Here is a 15,752-nt window from a genome sequence, read left to right on the forward strand (position 1 = left end):
ATTTTATAGAGAAGAAAATTGAGGCATAAAGTGGACAGGGGACTTGCCCAAAGTCATCTGGGAAGTGGCAGTTAGAACTTGAGCCCAAGTCCTTGAACATCTAGAAACTGGACTGACTCCTCAGTCTCACTGAGTTGATGTTATGTTTGACTATATTTTGCCATCCCATAAAGCAGCATGCAACTCCATCTGTCTTTCCTCCTTCATCAAGACAGGGAGGCAAAACTGTCACAATATTCCCTCAATTCTGCCCCAACTGTGTTATTCATTCCTGTGTTTCCAGATTTATCAAAATTCAGATTAAAGAAGTGAGAGGAAGTTTCATGGGACAGTCCCTGAGAGAAATTGTCCTCTCATAACACCTTAAAGAAAGACTTGCTACAAGAATTGGAACTTGAGAGGATGACCATCAATTGGGGAATGGCTGAACAAGTTCTGGTATATATGAATGTAATGGAATACTATTGTTCCATAAAAAAGGGTGAGCAGGCGGACTTTAGAAAAACCTGGAAAGACTTACATGGACTGATGCTGAGTGAAGTGAGCAGAATCAGGAGAACACTGTACATAGTAACAACAACATTGTGTGGTGACTGACTTTGTTAGACTTAGTTCTTCTGAGTAACGCAGTGATCTAAGACAATTCCAAAAGACTCATGATGGAAAATGCCAAGAAAGAACTATGGAATCTGAATGCAGATCAAAGCATACCATTTTCTGTTTTTTGTTATTTTTTTGTGTTTTCTTTCTCACAGTTTTTCCTTTTTGTTCTGATTCTTTCACAACATGACAAATGTGGAAATATGTTTAATATGATCATACATGTATATCCTATATCAGATTGCATGCCATCTTGGGGAGGGGGGAGTAGAGAGAGAGGGGAAATTTTAGAACTCAAAATCTTATAAAAGTGAATACTGAAAACTAAAAATAAATAAATAAATTTTGAAAATAAATAAGTAAATAAATGAAAAAAGACTTGCTGAATTGAAATTTGGTTGGTTAGAGATGTTTTGATGTTTCTGAAGCTTTGACTAGTGGGAAGAAATTGCCACCCATGTAACTTTGTAGAGGAGTGTACCTGTGACAGATCCCATGTCAACACAATGTTTGGGACTGAAAAGAACTTCACTTATTAGGAGAAATTATCTCTACTGCAGCTCCTTGAAGGCAGGGCATAAGCCTGACAGCATAGCTATGTCACTCATCATCTACTATGATTAAGAAGGCATGATTCCAGTATGGGCAACTTAAAAGAAGATATGAGGCTTTCGGAGTTGGATAGGGAAGGGTTGGTAGGATGCAGGTTTGATATCAACCATGGGTTAGGCCAGGGGGAATGGAGAGATAAGGAAAAATGGCAGCCACATCTAGATCATGCTGAGAAGATTGACAAGGATTAAAGGGTCAAGTTGATTCAGGCAAAATCAGATACAAAGGGGCATTAGCCTGGCTCAGACATCCTAGTACTCTAGGTTCCAAAAGGGTGGAACTTGCTAGCACCATGCCAAGAAGCAAAGGGAAGCGATTAAAAAGAGATACTGTTTCAGAGGGGAATTTGAACTGATGTGTCAGGGAGCCAGAGGAATTAATTGGGGGAACATTTATATCTGATTCAGCTCTTATTATTTACCTTACGTTGTTTTAATTAAATGTCTTTTGCTCTGAATTCACTGTCATTCAATTCGGTCTCACAAAAAGTCGTTGGGTGGGAGTTAGAAGTTTAGGATTTGTATAGATGCCAACTTCCAATAGCATACCCAAACTGAGAAGTATTGGCAAATTCCAACCCTGCGTGGCAGAGTGGGGGTGGGATGGAGGTGAAGGAGCTGCACCACACATTTATTTTGAAGCATTAACATTACTTGTTTATAATATATGGTGTTTCTGTCATTCCCCCAAGATCTTTCATGCTGAATCCTTTCAACAAAAGCCATCCTCAGCCTCTTTTTATGTTTTCCTTTTCCCAGAGACATTCTGAAGACACTTTTAAGTGGTGTGTGAAATGAGGTGATGCCCTAATGGACAAATCTTGGTGTCCCTGAGGCTACAGGTTCCCCACCCCTGCAGTCTAGGGACCTGGCACAGCAAGTTCACAAGAAGGCATAAGTACCATTTCCACAAATGGAAGAAGACATATACAAAGGTGCCATGTGTTTATAGCTATATTTTTCCTTTTTTCTCTCAGCACCTGACTCAAGGAAGGGCAAACACAGACAGGGATCAGAAAAGACTCACTGAATTTGCTAAGACTATTTCTTATGCCTTGGACTGTCCTCTCTTCTCCTTCTCCTCCTACCCTTCCATAAAGGCCCAACTCAAACACTACCCCTATACAAAGCCCATAATGTGGAATCACCTTCCAATTGGATATCACATAGAACTTTGCAAGGTGTAGTCTCTCTATCTTGCTGTCTGTCTTTCTTTCTCATACACATATTCACACACATGTACTTATCATATAATGGTGTGTGTGCATTATGATTATCTGTGTTTGTGTCTTCCTCTCTCCTAGATTTCAGGGTTTATGAGCACAGTGACAATGTCTTATTGAAACTGAATGTAGGGCTGTGAACACAGTAGCCACTTAATAAATGTTTGGTTGAACAAACAAACGAATGCATGAATGGATCAGAAGGCATTGAGCCAGCACACCTCGATTGTTTGATGAGTAGATCTAGCTATGAATAAGGACAGGCCCTACTGCTTCTCTCTTGGTCACAAATGTAAAATCTTCCACTCAGATAAATCAATTTTGTTAAAGGGGTAGGGGTGTTTTGGTGGTGTAGGTGGTAGCATAACTTGCAGCCTTAAGGCCCTAGTAGCTAGATTCTCAGAGGCCACCTGACCTTCCCAGCTCACTGTTCTGTTTTACCCCAGTTCTGAGCACCATGTTTTATTTTATTAATTATATTTTATTGATATTTTTTAGTTTTTTATATCATCTTCTGCTCCAAATATATTCCTCATCCCTCCTCTTTCCAGAGAACCATCCCTTGTAAGGACAAAAAAGAGAGGGGGAAAGGGGGTTCAGTAAAGCTAAACAAATATATAAACCAAGTCTGACAGGACATCCTAAAAGTCTTAGTGCAATTTGAAGCATTTGGACCCCCTGTATGTACAATGTTCCAAACCCATAGTCGCCTACTTCTGTAAAAATGAAAAAGGAAGAAGGTACGTTTTCTCCTCTTTCCTTTGGGACTAAGCTTGTCAACTCAACAATCTTAAGTTAATAGCCAGGAATCCTTGGATGGATACTTCTAAGCTCTTTTGAATGAGGAGAGCCTTTGCCTGACGCATCAATCCCTATTCATTTGTTCCCTATTCTTTTCACTTTCATTATAGCTGGTCATCCTGGTCTGGCCTCTCCTCCCTGTGTCCCCTTTCTCTCCATCTCCACACATTTAAGTCCCCGTTTGTAGATATCACAGAATCATTTTAGAGATAGAAGGCACCTCAAAGGTCATGTAGTTGGTCTGGCCTCTACCCTCTGTGTTCTTTTTCTCTCCATCTTCACACATTTAAGTCCACATTTGTAGATATCATGGAATCATTTTAGAGATAGAAGACACCTCAAAGGTCATGTAGTTGGTCTGGCCTCTAACCTCTGTGTCCCCTTTCTCTCCATCTCCACACATTTAAGTCCCCGTTTGTAGATATCATGGAATCATTTTAGAGATAGAAGACACCTCAAAGGTCATGTAGTTGGTCTGGCCTCTAACCTCTGTGTTCCTTTTCTCTCCATCTTCACACATTTAAGTCCCCATTTGTAGATATCATGGAATCATTTTAGAGATAGAAGGCACCTCAAAGGTCATTTAGTTGCAACCTCCTCATTTTGTGAGGAAGCTGAGACTTAGGGAGGTAAAAAGACCTGCTTAGAGTCACACAGCTAATAAGAGACTGAGGTTGGATTTGAACCCAGGTCTTACTGACTCCAGGTCCAGTTCTCTGTCCGCTGGGCCATGCTTACTCTCATTCTATGCTCTATTATTCTGCTTTCTCATTCTATGTTCCAGGGCTTATTCAAAAAGGGAAAGAGAACATACTAATAATAATAGCACATATTTATGTGGCACTGTCTCATTTGATCCGGGAAAATCATTAAACATTTGCATGAAAGAAAACAATTAGGCTATCCGAGAGTGGAATGGGCCGCCTCAGGAGGTAGCTGGCTTCTTATCACAAGAGGTCTAGATGACAAATCTAATTCAGTTCAACAAACAGTTATTAAATGACTAGTATGGGAAAGGCACCATGCTAGTCACTGGGGTCACAAAGACATAAACAATGCGTGCTCTTAAGAAGCCTACATTATAATGACCAATTATCACAGATGCTGCAGAAAAGGTTCTTGTTCAGGTCTGAATTGGAGTAGATGGACTTTCAAGTTCTTTCCACATTTGAGATCCTATGACAAAAATACCAACCATGCTGTCCAAATACCAGTTGAGTTGCAGCCCCAGGTCATAGCATCAGAGGATTTTAGAGTTGGATGGGGCTTACATTCAGGCCACCCTTACCTTTGGATAAAGTACTTTGTCCTTTATTAATTTCTAAACTTCCCTTATCTCTGATCCCCAGCTAGAGGCGCTGAACCTAACACACAGCAAGCAAACTCCCAGAGTTCATAAAGTCAAACTATTCTTGACAGGTTCATTTCACCAACAGCTTCACTAAGAATTGCAAATTTGGAGGGTCTTTCTGCACTCAATACAAGCTGGGGAGCAAGGAAAGACTCTTGGTATGAGAACTTTGAGGATGTCCTATATATCAGGTTGAATTATTCTGATTTTTGAGGTGATGGTCTGGCCCTGAGTTGGTAATGGTAAGGGAATGACACAATGCAATTATTCTCCAGGTTGGTTTGCTGACACAGGCTTTATTGAAAGCTACATAGAGACAGAAACACATAACCTGTTTCTAAATGACACTAAGTAATCACAGTTATTTTGAATGCCATACCTCTCAACCTCATTAGTCCTTAACTCCAAGGGTGTGCCAGTTGATGCTTGGAGTTTGCTCTGCACAGATTAAGATTTCTTTTAGAGTTGAGGGACCCATCCTTTCAATAGGTTATTTAGGCAAAGGATCACATGTGAAAAGTTGGCTCCAGCTCAGCTTGTGGTTGGTGATTACTTTCAGAATGATTTCTCCAGCCTGGGGTCAAATACCAGACACATTGTCCAGGCCAGGGTTCTCATCAGATCTTGTGCAGCTGTTTGCTTATATTTCTTTAATGCATTTTGGAGGTGAGGGGAAAGAGGTAGTCTGGACCCGTGATTTCATTGGTGAAGGCAGCACTTTGATGAGGAAACTCTCTCTACCAATGCGAAACATCAGCTGGTCTGTAACTTATAGCCCTAGAGACTTATCTGGGGCACTGAGATGGGGGCACCCACACCTGGGTCTCCTTGGTCCATAGTCAGGATGCATCAAAGGAAGGACTTCGACCAAGGCTGTCCTGATTCCATGGCCAGTTCTCTATTTGCTATACGATTCTGCATCTTTCGATGCACTTATTGTGGAATATTATGTATTGTAGTTAGCTGTGTTTGTGGCTTATTTTTTTGCTGTGGGCTTCATGAAATGAAGTACCACATCTTACCTGAATTCTGTAACTCCCATAGCTCCTATCAGAGTACTTTGAAAACAATGTTGAATGCTGAATGTAGTATGTAAAATAGCATGTAAAAACATGTATGATTGGAAAAGGAGACAGAGCCCATGTAACATATATGAGACAAACATTATCCTGAATGCTGCATTGGTACCTGGAATATCCTGTCACTTCCTACCTTTGTGATCTTGGGTAAATCACTTCCCTTCTCTGGGTCTCATTTTCTTCACCTGTAAAATAAAGAGTTTAGAATAGATTCAGTGGCCTCCAAGGTCTCTTCCAGGTCCAGCTCCACAATCCTTTCAACTGTTTTGTGGTAGAACAGGAACTAGGAGTAATACTGCATGTTGGAACTACTTTAGGTAGATCTTTTGTGGAAGGCAAATGAGCAGACATGAATAAAGATCACCCTGATATTTGCCAGGTGATCTGTGCTGACAAGACCATAATCCAATGAAGCACATAGACCCCAAATCTTTATTTTTGAGCATGACAAATTCCAAAGACTTTGTGGGTGAATTGGAAGGAGGTTGAATTACTCTCCCTTTTGTATATAGAACAGAGCTGTTATTTTTCCTGAGAACTTTGTCTTCTCCCTGATTACTTAGGAATGTGGATAGAGCCCCCAAAACTCAACAGCAGCCAATAGATTTCCTAATGTGTTGAAGTGTATACTCAAAAATAAACCACTGTGGCCTAGAGTATGTAGAGTCAGGGGAGAAAATAGAAAGAAGGAGATGGAGCAAGAATCAAACATTCAATGCTAGAAATGGCAGAAGGGAAAAGATAACTAGAAAGCAGATGTAGTACATCTTTGAGCCAGGGGAACCAGACAGGTTAAGAAGCCACTCAGGAGATGGTATTTGAGATCCTAATGTGATTCAAGGATAGCTGAAGTTTAGAAATTAGTAAAGGAAAAAGCCCTAGAAACAAAAGTGAGGGTAACCTGAACTTGTTTGGGGGGACAATTGAAGTGTCCTAGAAGCTGATATGATCAGCAAGGCCTAAGACAGAGGGCAGGATACATACTGTACAAACTGCACAAACTATCTCTTACATCCCAGGAATGAATTTGTGGGCTATTAGCACTGTACTGTCTAAGGGGATCTCTCCATACACCAAAACCCTGGATTATAACTCCTTGAAGGAAGCAGTGAAAATGGCAAGATTTCTGCTCCTGATTTTTCTGTTTCATCAGAGATCAAAAAAAGATAGATTTAGAGCTGAAAGGGGCCTTAGAGGTCATCTAGTTCAACCCCTTCGTTTTACAGTTTAGGGAACTGCAGCCTAGAGGTATAAAGTGCTCTCCACTTCTATCTCTTGCTCTCCCCTTTGCTTCTTCTCACCTAAGCTTTCCTCTTTCCTCAATGGCTTTCTCTGCTTTGTTTCTGTCTCTTTCTCCCTTTTTTCTCCTCTGTCTTCTTTCCTTTCTCTGATTTTTTTTCTTTTTTCTTATTTTTCTTCTTATGTGTCTTCTCTCACAAATTTCTTTCATTCTCTTCTCCTTTTCTTTCAGTTTCCCTCTCTTCTCTTTTTTCATATGCCTCCCGGGTATATGTGTATACCCCCTCTCTGAGAATATGGTTCGACTCTCTCTCTCTGTCTATTCTCTCTCTTTTTCTCTGTTAGTCTCCCCTTCTGTCTTTTACTCCCTACTCCCTTCTCTCTCTTCCTTTTGTGTCCCTCCTGTTTTTCCTCGGAATAAATCTTTTCTTTCCTTTTACTCTTTTTTTTCTTTGTGCCTCTCTTTCTTTTTCTCTGTATGTGCTTCTTTTCTCCCTTTCTCTCCGTGTCTTTCCCTCTCCCTCATTGTCCCCTCCCCGGCCCCTCCTCCCTTCCTGTCATGCTCGGACGCGGGAGGAAGGAGGGCGATAACTTCATGTGACTGCTCCTTCCCTGAACGCCCTTCAGCATCGGCTGCGGCTCCGGAGACACCACATGGACCGGGCTCCCCGGAGAAAGCTCCGTCACTAGCAAGACCCACAAGGAGCCCCCAGCACCGCCCGGGAAGGTAACCGACTTTCCCTGTTTATTCCCTGTCTTTCCTTCCACAGTCTAGAGCTGTCCTCTGGCATGGTGCTGAATCCTGGAACCAGAGGAAGCTCTGCTTTCCTCCCGGTCCTGGGATTTCCTTTACCGCGCCCCCTGTACTCCAGGTCCCCTCTGACCACTCCCCTGAACCTGGGGTCCTCTCTTCCCCGCCTCGTCCATACCAAGATTTGCTCTGCTTATGCCTCCCCCAACCCAGCGTGAGCTTCGCCCACATCCCCCGTATCCTGGACCCCCTCTTTCAGCGCCCTCTGCACCCCCAGGGTTCGTTCTTCCAAGGGACCACCCTACCTACTTCCCTTGCACTTCCACCTCCTCTGCCCACCTGAGATCCACTCTTCCCGTGCCCCCACTATCCCGCGACCGCTCTGCTCACTACCCCTGTGTCCTGGGTCCACTCTACTCTTACTCTCAGTACCGTGATTACTTCTGCTCATTCCCCTCCCTACCTCGGGTCCTTCTGCCTTTTCACCACCCGTACCCAGGTCCCCTTTATCCACATCCCCCATGGCCGTGGTCACTTCACTAGGGTCCTCTGCACCCCGAGCTCCCTCTCCTCCACCGGAGTCCCCCATACTTATATCCCTCTCTGCTTGCACCCAGAGCAACCGGGTCTGCTCGTCCTGCTCCAAGTCCGCCCTGGAGAACAGAGAGCGTCTATGTGTGTGTGTGGGGGGGGGGGGGCGGTGTTAGAAGCTGGGGTGGAAATATGCTGAGAGAAATATGAACAAATCGGTTCTGGTTTGTTCTGTTTGGGCAGCATGTTTTTGTTTTTATTTGGGCGGGGGGGGGGGATTGGGGGTCGTTTGTGCCAAGCAGATTCCTTGTCCCTGGGCCGAGAAGCTCAGTAGAAGGCTGTTTGGAAGTGGCTACTCGCGGGTTCTCTGCTTCCCAGAGGACATGAAAGCAGCGGGATCGAAGAAGTTTGGGAAGAAAAATACTGGACTGCAGCATAGGGCACGCGTACTGTGTGTGCGCGCGCACGTGTGCCTCTGTAGCGCGTGCGTGTGCACGAGCGCGAGCCAGAGCGCGCTGCGGTCCGCTTCTGTCCCCGCGGTTCTCTGTTGGCTGGTGTAGGGATGCGACTGCAGGGAGCCCACGTTCAGCCAATCTCCCATTTCTTCCTTCTTCTCCGTTAGAGGAGTCTCTGCAGGAGGGAAGCCGCCCCAGTAGTACTTCCATGCCCCAAGCACACACATCTTGAGGTTGGGGTCTGCCAGCCAGGTTGGATAGAGTCAGGGACCCAAGGACGGGGTCCATTTAGGAGCAGGGTCAAGGAAGAGTTGGTTGGGAAGAGAGTTTGGAACAGCGTCAGGACAAAGGCAGAGTCAGAGCAGGGAAGGGTAGGGACCCAAGTCTGCAGAGACTGGGCTGCAGAGTCCAAGCTCGGGGGTGTTGGGATTCCACGACCCCACCCGCCCCGGACCCGGAGGATGCAGACCCCAGTATTGCACCCCCAACCCCCTATGCTTCCCCCTCCTCCAGCACAGAGCCCCAGAGTGAGGCAGAGAGCTTCAGTGAAGGGGATGCCCGGGCGGGGCTACTGGGAGTCGGTACTTCCCAGGACTCTAACGCCCACGTTTGTGGAGAGGGTCGCCAACGCGTGCTGTCCACCAGCTGTGGGACTCGGGTCTGCGGCCTGCCCCAGCTCTTGCCCCTAACTCGGCTCCCCAGATCGCCCTGGAGACTGAACGACCCTAGAGCTTCCGGAACCCGCTGCGTTTCCCCAAGCGCAGCGCGAGTCACCTTCAAACGCCCCTTTCGGCACTTCCTCCCTGCTCGCTGCTGCCTCTGTCAAGCGGGAGCGCGCTCCTCGCTCCCTGCGCAGCCCCCGCCCCAAAGTTTCCTCTCCCAGTTCAATTCCCTAATCAATGACCCTGAAGGACAGAACACTTGCATGTGAAGCCAAAGGGCCTTTCAGGAAAATTGACATCCAATAAACCTGATCTTGCGGGTAGTTTCTGCAGCACTGAGAAGCCCCGCTCCCGACCCTCCGCTGGTCCCGCCCCGCCCAGGACTCCTCAGAATACCCTTCTTCCATCGGCCGTCACTAGTGATGTCCCCCCTTTCTAATCACCTTAACCAGAACTCGAGTGCCCGCACTCCTCTCATCCCTCCCCACCAAACCTGAGCCCACTGTCCTCTTCTGCCTACTCCCTTCAAACCATAGGTTCGTGAATGACCTCTTCTTTCTTACCCCCAAACCAGAATTCATCGAGCGATTCCTTCCACTCTGCCCCCAAAACTCTGGATTTGGAGTTAGAGGAACCTAACTGAATCCTGACTCTTCCACTTGCTGCCTTCTTGACCTTGGGCACGTGAATTAACTTCTTTCATCTCAGTTTCCACATCTGAAAAATAAGGAATTTGAATAGATGACCTCTGAAGTATCTAAATCTATGGTCCTATGATCCTTAGATACTGTACCCCTAGGCAGAGAAACGCCTCTCCAGTGACATCTTCTTTCTGATTCCCCAAACCAGAGCCTGACATTGACGCCCACCTCTCTGACTTGTCCAAACCCACAGAGACAAATTAGTATGTCAAAATGAAGTCAATGCCTTAACCTGTTCTCCAACCCGCAACAAACAGCGACCCCAGTGGCCAACCAATGGCTGACTGACTGCTGCTCTCTACCTTGTCACTGAGCCTGTTCGTTCGCTTAGTGACAGAGCCAGAGGGAAGGGATCTCAAGCTAGACATCTGACTTCCCAGCTTTGTCTGGGTCAGTTAACCAGGCGGAAGCTAGTTGACCCTTGTCCTTTGTTCCGGGGCTTTATTCTTTCTCTATTTTCTAAACCTTTTCCTACTTCTTTGCAACCTCTAAAGCTTGCAGGCCTTTCTAAGCTCAGGTCTGACACTCCTTAATTACCCTGATTACAATTACTTCTCCCCTTCCGCTGCAGCTTAGATCACTGAATACCAATCCTGATATCTGCTCCCTCTTTCTCTTTGTCCCTTTGTGATATATACCCTAGTATTGAGTTTTCAAAGGTTTATTCACGGGAAAAGAGAGTAAATGGATTCAAGAATAACAAGGGAATATCATTAGACGGGCATATAAAGGCAGGATGGTGGAGTGGATAGTTTATTAACCTAGCAGTCAAAAAGGTGTGGATTCTAGTCTGGCTCATTCTGGTCTATGTCGTTGTGGGCAAATCTTTTAATCTCTTAGTGTCTTAGGCAACTTTCTAAAAATCATAGATCATAGCCTCCTCTTCTCCCCCCCGTCAAAAGAAGTCCACTCCATCTTAGACTAGGTAACCCTTAAAATTCCCAGGCTATTCTATTGAATTTTTGCTTCCCAGATCTAGCTTGGCTTCATGTAAATCCCTTTACGTCCAGAGATTCCAAATCTTTCATGGTCCCTGAAGAGTTCTTCCCCAGCCCTGTAAATTGGTCCATTCAACAATGCTAGAGGACTTCTGAGTCAATCAGAAGTGGTGTGACAAGTTTTGTCCTTTATTCATATTACTGTGTAATCAATGGCTAGCTAGAACCCCTCCTCTCCCTGCCAAAGTGGAGAGGGAAACAAAGACCTGTCACCCCAACTGTAGGCTTGTACCATCACCTCAAATGTAGAACCCAGTACCCTATGAAAGAAAGAAAAGCTGGTGCATCCTCCTATGTCACCTATCCCCTTCCTTTTATGATGGCCTTCTCCTTTCCTCCTCACAGGGAACAATCCAGGACCAGTGACCTGTGAAACTTGCATGTAAAGTCTGAACCAGCCTCACACGGAATCAAAGCCATCACCATGGACTTCGTTATGAAGCAAGCTCTGGGAGGTAAGGGGGACCAATTGGAACACCCATGGTCTGTGCTTATTTTCTCCTGAACAATTGGTGCAAGCATATCTCTGTCTGTCTGTCTGTCTCTCTCTCTGTGTCTCTCTCTGTATCTGTCTCTGTCTCTGTCTCTCTGTCTCTCTCTCTGTCTCTCTGTCTCTCTCTCTCTCTCTCTCTCTCTCTCCCCTTTTGGGGCACTCTCATACTTAAACATAGACATTTTTGATTATGATGTATTGGCACAAACATTCACACCCTCCCATCTTTTGTTAGAGTACACCACCAGCACACTCAGAATTACTTCCATTTTGTTTTGTCACTGTGCACTGGCACACTCATACCAACCTTCTCATGCTATTTGTCACACTGCATTGACAGGCACTCCCACCAACACCTACCTATGAAAGTTTATACTTGTGATTATAGTCCCTCGTTGCAATCCAGCTGGGCCTGCCTTATATTTGGAATAAATATTGACACAAAAGCCCTTGTCGGCCTGTGCTGTGCAGAGATGATGGGAAGACAGACACTCCCTGATCCATTCACAACAAGGAAGAGGCAGAGATGGAACATATCCTTGGGTCTCTTGGCTTCCCTTTATCAGTGTCTATGCAGTGGCAGAGGGTGGGAGTAGGACAGTGGGAAAAGGAGGTTTGGGGAGTATATGAGTGTGTGTTTGAAAGCATGTATGAATTGGAGGAGGTGGTAAAAACAAGAGACAGCCAAGTCTATGGACTCTGAAGAGCCACCTCCTTCCCAGGTTTGGGGTGGGGTGGAAGGGTTGATCTCAGCCTGAGGAAGGCTGGATAAGACTCTAACTGCCAGGCTAAGCACTGATAGGTGCTCTAACTGTTTAGGAGAGAAAGAAGTGAGAGGGGTGGGACCAGACCTCAGGCTATGGCTATGGGCGGGGGGAGGGGGGGGGAGGGGAGGACAAGGCTATGATCTGGTTATTAGAGCCCTCTAGAAAGATCAGTCAGCTGCGCTATACACTGCCCAGAAAGAGAACGGTTTGGGTAGTCACCAGTTGTGGGCTGGTAACATCTTCAGTTCCCACTGGGTTCACTCCCTAACCCACTCTTTCCTTACAAATCCCAGAAGGGTTTTCTGAAGATGAACTGTATCCCAGGCTCTGTGACCAAGTGGCGTCTCTGGTTCCCATGGTGTTTTCTCCCCTCTCCCCCTCTCCTAGCAAAACCCCCAAAGGATTTTATGAAAGTGAGAGCTGAATTGTTTCCCAGGGCTCAGTGACTCAGGAAAAGACACGACAATGGCCCTTGAAACACAACTCCCCCTCTCCTCCCAGTTCCTTACACAAGCTGATTAACATAATGACAAAAGGCCAGCTGCCTCTGGACCTCAAAGTTACATTTTTCCCTTTAAAGGGGGAAAAAAACTTTGTAATGGAAGAAGAGAATTGTCTCATTTTAAACTTTTTCTTTATTTTCGTGGTAAGTTTATTATTTTGACATTATTTTATATATTAATATGTGGTTATATTGGAGGGGGGCCCTTGTGAATGTATTAGCTCAGTAAGTCCCCAGTATATACACTATAACCATCCTCTCTTACAGTCTATTCCCTTTCCCAACCTCCAACCTCACCTGACACCCCCCAGCCAGGGCCTAGGATGCACAGTCACAAGACACCAGAACAGTTCATCCTCCCCCCTAGTGAATGCCCTGATTTTGAGCCATTCTTAAAATGTTCAGTGCAGCACTAGATTGTCCAGGCAGGAGGCCCAGAGAAGTATGGGAGGGACGAAGGCTTTGCTCCCCTTTCTGGAATGTTTTTTTTTTCCCTGCAGATTAGAATTTAGAGCTGGAAGAGATGGTAGAGACCACTGAGTATAACTGCCTTGTTTTACAGGGGAGGAAAGAGGCCCAGAGAGGGTAATTGACTTGTAGCAGGTCACACAAAGAGTAAATAGCAATGCCTGGATTTGAAGCCAGGTGCTTTGACTTCAAATTCCTTGACCTTTAGATAGTTTCTTGAGAATACTCTGGTGACAAGTGGCTAAAATCTGAGCGGCCTCTTCTAGTTTGCTCCAGTCTGAACTTAGACAATGTAGAAGTCCAAGTATCAGGTCATGGGTAAGAGAAACCAGGACTGCAATCAATCAGTCAGGCATTAAGCATTTATTCATCACCTACTATGTACTAGACACAATCCTAAGCTCTGAGGATACAAAGAAAGACAAAAGACAGTTCCTGACCTCAAAGAGGTCATGATCCAATGGGAACAAGTACTTTGTAAAAAAAAAAACTGAAAAGGGGAAGGGAGGAGAAGGGTAAGAAGGTTGCCAGGTGCCAGGGCATGATGAAGTCCTGAAGCCAGGTACGAAATGATGAGTTGTCTGTCCCAGGCTCCTTCCTTAAATAGAGGATGTAGGAGGAGTGCTCTTCTATACACCCTTCACCCTCTTCGATGAGAGTGAGGGCAGAGGGTACTAAGGAGATAGGAGCCTGTAACAAGGCTGACTCAGCCCTGCTTCTTCTCCCCAAACCCTGACTCTTCTCCAAGACCATTCCAGTTATGAGTTTGGAGTAGAAATATCCTGGTACTTGGGCCAAACTTGGGCCAGCTCCAGATGTAGAGAACTCTTGGGAACAAGGGGGAGATGGCTGAGGTTTGACTCCTGAACTTCAGTAGCATCCTGTTCTAGGAGGATCCTGATGAATCTTCCCTATTCCCTTCTCCCAAACCCAAGCAAGCCTCTATGAATTCAGAATATTCAAGGATGTTTAGAGCTTCCACCACCTCCTCCTAGAACATCCATCCTCCCTCTCTAACTCCAAAAAAAGTAATTATCTCCTAGAATTTTGCATAAATAGGACTGAAGATACAGATTAGCAAGATTAGTAAGAATCATGTGGTGGGGGAAGAGAAAGGGGCACAGCTGCAGGCACCTTCACCAATCAAATCTATAAAATGAGGGGATTGGGCTAAAGAGAAATCAACTTGGAGTGAAGAGACCCAAGTTCCAATTTCAAATCCACCACACTGTGTGATCTTGAGCAAGTCACTGAGCAGCCTATCATTTGTAAAATGGGAATAACTCTTCCAGAACCTACCACCACAACAACTCTAATGTTGTTGAGTCATTTTTCAGTCGTGTCTGACTCTACATGATCCCATTTGGAGTTTTCTTAGCAAAGACACTGGAGTAGTTTGCCATTTCCTTCTCCAGCTCATTTTATATCTGTAAAACCTGAGGCAAACAGGTTTAAGTAACTTGCCCAGGGTCACACAGTTAGTGTCTGAGGCTGGATTTGAACTCAGGAGGATGAGTTTTCTTGATGCCAGGCCCAGCACTCTGTGCACTATGCCACTTAGCCGCCCTAACAACAATAATAGCTAGTATTTATCTAGTACCTACAATGTGCCAGGCACTGTGCGAAGAGCTTTGCACATGTTACCTCATTTAATCCTCACAACAACCCTGGGAGGTAAATGGGGTATTATTCCCATTTTAGAATTAGGGAAAGTGTACAATACAGAATTATGGGAGGTGATGTGCTTTGTAGACCTTAGCATAATATTAAATGTGTGCTGTTATCTCTTTTTTCTTTTTGGAGTGGGGAAGGCAGGGCAATTGGGGTTAAGTGACTTGACCAAGGTCACATAGCTGGTAAGTGTGTCAAGTATCTGAGATCAGATTTGAACTCAGGTCCTCCTGACTCCAGGGCCAGTGCTCTACTCACTGAGCCACCTAGCTGCCCTGGAATGTTATCTCTTAAGGCCCTTTTCTGTTCTGACATAGGTACTTTCTAGGTCTAAGGAGCTGGGATTGGCCCTGAAGGATGGTACTTAGCCTACTTGCAGAGGGTATCTGTGATATGATTTGAGTAGAGTGAGGTAAGAGTCTGCACATCTCTAAATCGATGCCTGAAATGGGCTGGAATCATCATTCCATCCTACAGCTCAGCATTTACTGTGGACCAGCTCCAGGTGGGTGCCAGGCTCCACCATGCCCCAGGGATTGCCTAGTGATTGGCATTGATCTGCACTGTTCTCCCTCCAGCACTTCCAGCTCTTTGCCTGCCCTGGGGCTCTGCAGACTTCCTCTCGTGGTAGAAGGCCTGATGAAAGATTGACAGAGCCAGGGCTTCTCCATGGTCTTCAGGGATAGTTTGGTTCATCGGGAATAGTGGCATTGCTTATCTACTTAAATTAAGTCAGAAGATTTCAAACCTTATAACAGGACCTCCCTCCTCTGGAAATTTCCCCAGGCAAAAGGACATGGAGATTTCAGGCTAATTATGAGGACTTAGGATCAATTAGAATGTCAGAAC

At 45.3% G+C, this 15,752-nt stretch overlaps 1 protein-coding gene across 1 annotated transcript in view; it reads left to right on the plus strand.

The window, feature by feature from the left end:
- Positions 1-7,599: 7,599 nt before the first annotated feature.
- Positions 7,600-15,752, plus strand: part of CPLX1 (complexin 1) — a 100,546-nt gene continuing 92,393 nt past the window's right edge. The window contains 2 exon segments of the mRNA XM_036762232.1: positions 7,600-7,631; positions 11,348-11,457. Of these exon segments, the coding sequence (XP_036618127.1) occupies positions 11,427-11,457 (31 nt within the window). The 5' untranslated portion in view covers positions 7,600-7,631; positions 11,348-11,426.

The sequence above is a fragment of the Trichosurus vulpecula genome, chromosome 6 (assembly GCF_011100635.1).
Source record: "Trichosurus vulpecula isolate mTriVul1 chromosome 6, mTriVul1.pri, whole genome shotgun sequence".
Lineage (NCBI taxonomy): Eukaryota > Metazoa > Chordata > Mammalia > Diprotodontia > Phalangeridae > Trichosurus > Trichosurus vulpecula.